Here is a 7,873-nt window from a genome sequence, read left to right on the forward strand (position 1 = left end):
CTAAATGACAAGTTTGGAAGAGCTACATTTTGGAGCATAACCATAAAGACTTGAATCTTGTTTTCGGGAAAAAAGCTATCAAATACACAATCGCCATGCTATATCAATAGTTATTAAATTGCTGTCAAGGATCTGAAGTCAAATTATGTTAAAAATCATCAAAGACACACATGACTAGATCAATGATGCAATACAATAGAAATCCATGATTAGATTCAAAAGGGGACGATGCCAGAGAAACTATACTACAAAATACATTCATCTCTTGTCAAAATTAGAAGCCTATGCCCAGTAACAAGTGGTAACTTTATAGCACTAGCTGGTTCCTAGTTTTGAGGTATCAGGTAACTGATAAGCTTGGATCTCTTATATTTGCGTCAAAACAAGCCAATGATTCCTTTCTCTTCTTGATCGCAAAATGTAGCTATTGAGCAGGATAAAGTTCAGTGAGAACTGAGGGGTTATGATAAGCAACAGGCACCAAATGACCAAATATCCTCCTTCCAAGGCCTTGTTAGACAACAACATGCCGGAATGTAAGGTTAATCCGAGTAGCCTCAGCTTTTGCACGCTTAGGCACTGAGTGAAGCCAATCCCTTTGCGTGTAACCTTTCATCACCAATAGTGATCCATGCTTCAATATGAATGAATGCTGATCAAAACGGCTGCTCTTCTTTAGTCTCTTGCTAGTAGGTTCATCATCCAATCTTCTTTCTACCAATTATTCCAAAAACAAAATAATAGAATCAATGTTGGTAATTATAAAAGAACCATGAGAAACTGTATGAAACTACATGTTGTTTTTAACACATGGAGAAGGTGCTGGTAGCAGATGCTAGCATCTATGTAAAAATGGTTGAGGTGATTAAATTCCTCAGTCAAAATAACAAAACCATTTGAGCAGACCAACTCGGGAGATCAAAACTCATCCATGTAAAGTCAAGAATGTCAAGCAAACTAAACGCTATGTCATCCTTAGCCACCCTATCAAATAATTTAGCCCAACGTAAGATATCTCATAGCTATCCTACAATATTACATTAGCCAGCCTATCTCCCAGCCACCCTAACGTATTCTTCCTTTTCCTCGTTTGTCAAAATATTATTGTAGCGTAGGACCAAGTTTCCACCATACCAGTAATGCGTCACTTAAACTTCATGTGGCTAACATTTTTCTTCGTCTTTAAATGTAACCCATGAATCAAGTGCACACGGCAGAGATTTGTTGTTGAGTAAAATCAAATTGAGCTGGTTAAGCTTGTGTATTGGTTCTATATCTCTATAGTGGACTCCATTGAGTGGTGAGCTATCCCAAACTCTAATTTCTAAGGTGGTGATTTTTCTATATCCTTAGAATTTGTGAGTTTACATCCTTGTTCTTCTTCAATAGAGCGGTGATTTTCTATATCCCTAAGGGTTGAACATCATCCATCCTCCACATTTTCATTCAATCCTCCAAGCTAACCCGAAAATTAAAACGCCTTGAACATACCAACAAAAAGAAAGGTGAAAAGGACACATGATTAGTAGTACCTTGGGATGATTTCATAGGTCTCTTCTTCAACAAGAATTCACGTTCACATCCAAAGGAAACCGAAGCAATTTCAGGAGTAGGTCCATAAAGCTTCTCATCATCAGCATGCCAACCAACATTGTCATTGCCACCTTTATACTTATTCAAGAGCAGGCTGTTAAATTTACTCCCAGGAAGAGCTTCAAGGACCTTCAGGATACAAGCAAAAAACATTAGATGTCATCGAAGTAAACAAGTACCTTAAAATCAACAATCGATTCAAGCATTCTAACCATATCCAAGAGGTCCTTGATTGGAGGGAAATCATCCCAAGAGTTGGCATGTGGCTTATATCCACTGTACACTAATTCTGGCAATCCTGGACTTGCAACATAACATGTATCTCTAGGCTGCAGAGAAGTACACCCAATAAGAAAGAGCAAACAAATTCCAATCACCCCCCCACAAACAAATTGCACTCTTTGCACCCGAAATATGATAAATTAGATCACCTAACTCATATAGAACTGATAAATCGACGATCCTAAGGCCACCCACATGATAGTACTCATAGATTTCATCTACATAATTTCCAAACTCAAAATAACACAAATCGAATCACACCCTACATCACACAACAATGTAGTTACTTTTAAACAACTCTTGAATCTTAAAAAGTACTAAGAAATAGATGCAAAACAACTACTGATCTTCTATAACAATGAAACATATACAAGATTTGGACAAAGCAATCAACTTTGATCTTTTCAACAAAACCAACTTCATAAATTCAGTAACTTGACATCACCATTACATCCAAAACAAAAAATCGAGACTTTATCAAAAAAACTAACAAAAAGAGAGAACCCTTTTCACCTGGAGGCATTGCCGACCGAAGACACGAATGGTGGGTCGAATCCAAGGGATATGTTTGTTGAGATAATCAAAGAATTCCCACGATTTCTCAAATCCTATAAACCTTTGAATGTAAATAACTTCACTGCCATTTCCAAGATCGATGCTTTGTTTACCCCTTCCACTTTCTTCTTTGACCTCTTCGTTTTCAGGTTTCTTAAACTTGTTGAAGTACATCTTTTGCAACGGAAAAACTACAAGGGTCGGTTTAAGCGCTGACAACACGCATTTTCATTCTTTGTAGCGGTAAGGTTGTCGGGTTGAGAGGACAAATGGGTCGGGTCGTTTTGAATGGTAAAAGACTAAAAGCTGCTTCTTCTTTTTTCCTCTCTTTTTATTGAGAACATTTTATTTTATTTATAGATGACCCTTTTCCTTCTTCTTTTTTTTTTTTTATCAGCTAAGAGTTACCACTTACCAGTATTATTTGACCACCTACGTCATAATTAAAATTAAATAAAATTTTCCATTCTACATCCAATTTTAAAAATTCTTTTGGGTTTTAAAAATATTTTTAAAAAAATTTATTTTTCTTATTTTTTATTTCAAATTAATATTGTTTTGATCTTTTTAGATTATTTTAATATACTAATATCAAAAATAATTTTTTTAAAAAAATATTATTTTAATATATTTTCGAGTAAAAAATACTTTGAAAAGCAACCACAACCACACTCTCAAACACATTATTATCAGTTACAATAAATGTTATTAAACTTGGTTTAGTTTGTCAGTCAATCTTTGAAACAAAATTTTAATTAAATTTCAAATTAAATTATATTAAAATTTATCTATTATATCAGTTGACACATATTAATTTATAAACTAATCAAAATGTTGTTTTATTAAATCAAAATAGATTTTTTTTAATAAAAACAATTATAACAAAATTATTTCAGATCAATTCATAATAAAAATCTTTTTTTTTAATAAAATCCAGACCATGGGTAAAAGAAAGTTTTTTTTATATATATAATTTTCAAAGTACCACACTTGTGGATTAAAGAGTCAAGAAAACAATCCACTCTCCCGCATATCAGTTTTTGCTAGTATTTTTGGTTTGGTTTGATTTTTATTAAAAAAAATAATCAAAATAAAATTTTGAAAAACTAAAAAATTCAAACCGGACCTGAACCGGAATCAGGTCAAACCGACCGGTTTCGGTTCGGTTTTTTCATCAGAAAAACCGGAAAACCTGTATCCTTTTTTACAAATATCCGTTACATCTAAATCTAAAACTGAGCAGACCACCTAAAATTACAGCAAGAAAAGAAGACAATTTTCTAGCTTTTTAAGCTTCTAAACCCAACAGAATAGCTTCAAAATTGATTAACTAAGACAAATATTCAATACTAGTATCAACAGACAACAACTCATTATTACAAAATCAAAGGCAAATAAACCCTTTTAAAATGACAGCAAAAAGGTACATAATCCAACAGAAGTAACAAAACGATTAACAGCAAAAGAGATATGATAGAAAGAATGAGGATAGATTGAGAGATTTATTTATTTGGCTTGCTGGTAGCGACTGCGATCTGCAAAGAGAGAAGAGATAACTTCGTGGCTCTGACTGGCTAGTTTGAAGATGAAGATGGTGTGGGAGAGTGATGTGGCTGGCTGTGGATGAAGATGGATAAACTTGATTTGAGTGAAAAGTGAACGATCTGTGAGTGTAAGTGGACGATCTGTCAATAAAAGTGTGAATTGTGAGGGTTGAGGGAGCGGCTAAGGAGCAAGGAGAACTGGAGAAAAATAACGTGTATTTTTTTTTTTGTATTTATAGCACCGCTTAAACCGAACTGGTTCGGTTGGGGTTTTTCCAGTTTCAGGTTTCGGTTCTGAAACCTAACCGAACTGAAAATTTATTCAAAAATTCTAATCGGTTTAATCAATTTTTTTTTACGATTTAGTTTTCTCGATTATTTTTTTCTCGGTTTAACATGCTTCCCAGTTTTAGAAGGACATGCAAGAGTTGTTAGATCCCAGAACTTCTCATGTCTTGATCAGAAAGTGTCCTAAGCAGTTGAACAAGTGCCTTGCCCCATGTATAGATAGGTTTGGGCTATGAGTCAAAAGAAAAGGTGTTGCTTGGTATAGGGATTTCAACTATACATGGTTTATGTCTGAAATGTTTAGATTGAGCAATGGCAGATCCTGATCACAAAGAATGAAATGGGAAATGCAATCACCTCAAGGTTAAAGAACTCAACAAAATTCCATGCAAGCCACAAACGGATGCCTCTCTGAACTGCATTCATCACACTTGAAAAACTACTTCAAAACACACGACCAAAACAACCAGTTTGCCTGGCAAGACATTCAGTACTTCCTCTCTGGTTATGCTACATTGAAAATCTATTTGATACATCGATCTAAAGGGGTTATATCAAGGAAAGAGTCTACTACAGATGCATTTCCCTTGTCCCCTGACATCGTCAAAACCCTACTCCTATGACAATCTATCTTAGATTTGCACTACTTTGAAGAAGCAACAGGAGGATCAATTAACTTGATCTTTAGTTCTATCTCCCCGGACTCAACTGCACAGAGCCTCAACCAAACACTCTGCACCACTTCACCATTTATGCAACTAATTGAGCTTTCACGAGCAAGACAATTGTCAGTATCAGGAACAACCTTCCTTAAAATTGTCTCGCCTGAAGAAACCTTTGCAAACTGCTTCAATCTAGCTGCAGATGCAATTGGTTGTAGGTTGAGGTGAGCATGTCCCATCTTGTCATCTGCCTTGAAACGGTCTTTATCAAATACTTCCTGCAATGAGTTAAAGTAACTAATCATATGCTATTGAAATCTCAAGTTTTATTCACAACATTACCATTTAGCATCTCAAGCTACTTCACCAGTTATAAATCAGCAATTAAACCCCAGAGAAAATGCAGCTCTCAGATGGACACTATCTCAGTTTTACTACTGCTAAAAGTTCCATCTATTGGTTAGGAAAGAAAAGAAGAAAAGTCATCGATTATTGTTAGCCTTACTACATGTTTTTTTCTTTTTCTCAATGGCATGACTAAGTGAGAATCTAGGAAGCCTGTTTAGAATGACTTCTGCTTGTTGCAGCTTGAACTTGGTATTTAGGGATCATTATTCTTTGGCCACATGGAACCATATCTAAGATTGACCAGGAAGAAACGACCAAATTGAATTGCTTCAAAGGACCTATTTGATTGAGCTACCTTTTTGCAAATTGAACATAATAACGGTATTAGTAGCATAACCATATAAGAATTAAAGAAACTCACCAAACTTAGAACTCCAACAGGTTCTCTGAGTGAGAAACTTAGCTCTTCATTCCAAACTGGATTAAGACAACTATTAATAACCTTGGTCTTTGCTGTCTGATACAGGAAGGAAATAGTCAATAAGGTAGCTTAACGAAGTCGACAAATTGATAAAACAAAAAACACAAACTGAAGAGGAGAAAACAGTCCAGTCAAGAAACAATGGGCTGATCCAACTTCAACCAAAGAACAGAGAAGAGAAACAAAATGGGAAAAGTACAAAAAGGGACCAGATCAACAACAATGTAATGACTGGGGATCCTATGACCATAACCATCTACTTGGTAAGACAATAAATTCAGTTGCCCAGAGGACAAAGCCATAAACTTTCTTTGTTTGAGATTTCAGAAGTTTATCACATCAGCAAAATAGTGTCCCACAAAGCAACCAATACCAGTGCATTTATGATCATCAAACATAGAACAACCACTTACTACAAACAAAAAAGAATCATAGAGCTTAGAATCACCTGATTGCCCAGCTTGAGTACTACATAAGGATCGCTAGTCTTGAAATCCCTAATAACCAATCTTCTCCCTAGTACAACTGTAACTTTTAGCAATCCTAACTGCTCCCCCATTGATAAGTTGTGAAAAATACAACAACTTCAAAAGGACCCAACCACTGCAAGGCACAAAACAAATGGAATCCAAATTACTTCAATGACAAGACAATCTCTAAAAGTTCAAATTTAAAAATGAAGGATCAAACAAACTATGCATTTAAATAAGTAAAAAAGAGAAAAAATAACCCATGAAACCACTAAATTAGAAAAGACCGGAACTTTTTCTCACAAGAACAAAACCCATTTTCTGAAAAATTTCAATTTTTTTTAACCTGGGTTGATTTGCATAAAGAAAGCATTTTTCAAGCTTAACTGACTCAAAGAAAGAAACCCGGATAAAAACAACAACAGTGAGACAGTTTCCAATGAAGAAAATTCAAAAGGAAAAAGAAAATTGCATGAAAAATACATACGGAGAAAAAGAGAGAGAGAAAGGACCTCTGACCTCTGCTGAAGGAGGAGAAAGAAAAGCAGAAACAGCTTAGTCTAAGATCTCAGAGAAGGAGAAACACAAAAGGTGAAGAAGATAAAAAAGCAGCAGCATTTGGTGTGGTTTGGTGGGTTATTAATTGGTTTCAACAGACTAACAAAACCCTACAAAGAGACCACTTAAAAAGGTTATAAAGACTGAAAATTTAATGCAAAACAGCTAAGAAATACCATACAAAGAAAATAATCCTATTTCTCTTCCCTGCAACAAACTACTGAATGAAAAGTGTTGAAGCTCTATTTATAGAAACTGCAGTAGATAAATGAAAAGCAAACAGAACGTGTGTAAGTAGATTAGTCAAAAGACTCAAAACTGTTTTCCAGGTCAAAAACTTGTTTTTGAAATTACTTTAATACTTGTGAGTGATTGTTGGTGACCTCCTGCTATTACTAGAGGTTGATAAGGAGATTATCGGGTGGTTAAATAATAAGATTTACTGCCCACATGGATCCTGGATGAGGAGTTTGGCACTTTGGATTCGTTGACTGTGACCGTGTCTTGTCTTCTTACCGCTTTTTACTTGGTCTGCAGTCTGAGTCTTTGACCAGTCTTCCCTCTTATTCCTTCCTTTATTTTTCCTCCTTTACTTCTTTTTATGTTCTTTGACCGTACGTGCATTTTCATTTTCGTTATTAGCAGGACCACTGTTTAGAGTTTGAAGAGATTAATAATGAAATAAAGAAGAGGTTCAAAGATGATTATAAGTGAAGAAATTTTAAAATTAAATGGTAAGAAATTTAAGATTTTAACAAAGTGGTTTGCTTCCTTCCTTGAGCTTTCGTGAAGAATATATATGATATATATAAATTAATATAATTATTCTCTCAATCTTTAATTAAAAATAAAATCAAATGCTACTCTAAGGATCCAAAAACACAAGAAAGCAATACTTTCTAGACCAAGCACAATTTAAAACAAACACAGTTGACCGCGTAGAGAAATACACTCTAATATCAAGGCTCACAAATTATTATGTAATTGAGTTTTATAACGAATGAAACTCGATGGGCCTCACTAACCAATGACCAATCATTAAATTGGAAAGAAGCTCAAGCAGACGTTGAATCTTCAAAATGCATAAAACAA

At 34.8% G+C, this 7,873-nt stretch overlaps 2 protein-coding genes across 5 annotated transcripts; both read right to left on the bottom strand.

Annotated features, from left to right (window-relative positions):
- Positions 1-99: 99 nt before the first annotated feature.
- Positions 100-2,775, bottom strand: LOC7463644 (DNA oxidative demethylase ALKBH2). Its single transcript, XM_002308720.4, has 4 exons — positions 2,389-2,775; positions 1,806-1,922; positions 1,533-1,722; positions 100-714 (listed from the first exon to the last, which is right to left on the bottom strand). The coding sequence occupies exons 1-4, from the start codon at positions 2,602-2,604 to the stop codon at positions 515-517; spliced, it is 723 nt and encodes a 240-aa protein (XP_002308756.1). The 5' UTR covers positions 2,605-2,775; the 3' UTR covers positions 100-514.
- A 1,869-nt stretch (positions 2,776-4,644) lies between these two features.
- On the bottom strand, positions 4,645-7,085 carry LOC7463645 (protein C2-DOMAIN ABA-RELATED 11). Of its 4 annotated transcripts, none has more exons than XM_052454247.1 (4): positions 6,736-7,068; positions 6,202-6,356; positions 5,694-5,789; positions 4,645-5,202 (listed from the first exon to the last, which is right to left on the bottom strand). In XM_052454247.1, exons 2-4 carry the CDS (start codon positions 6,310-6,312, stop codon positions 4,906-4,908), a joined length of 504 nt encoding a protein of 167 aa, XP_052310207.1. In that variant the 5' UTR covers positions 6,313-6,356; positions 6,736-7,068; the 3' UTR covers positions 4,645-4,905. The 4 variants fall into 4 exon arrangements, with proteins under 4 accessions (XP_052310207.1, XP_052310208.1, XP_024460030.1 ...); XM_052454248.1 differs by having other exon boundaries at positions 6,711-7,066; XM_024604262.2 differs by having other exon boundaries at positions 6,743-7,063.
- Between the last annotated feature and the right edge of the window lie 788 nt (positions 7,086-7,873).

Source organism: Populus trichocarpa, chromosome 6, assembly GCF_000002775.5.
Source record: "Populus trichocarpa isolate Nisqually-1 chromosome 6, P.trichocarpa_v4.1, whole genome shotgun sequence".
Classification (NCBI taxonomy): Eukaryota; Viridiplantae; Streptophyta; class Magnoliopsida; order Malpighiales; family Salicaceae; genus Populus; species Populus trichocarpa.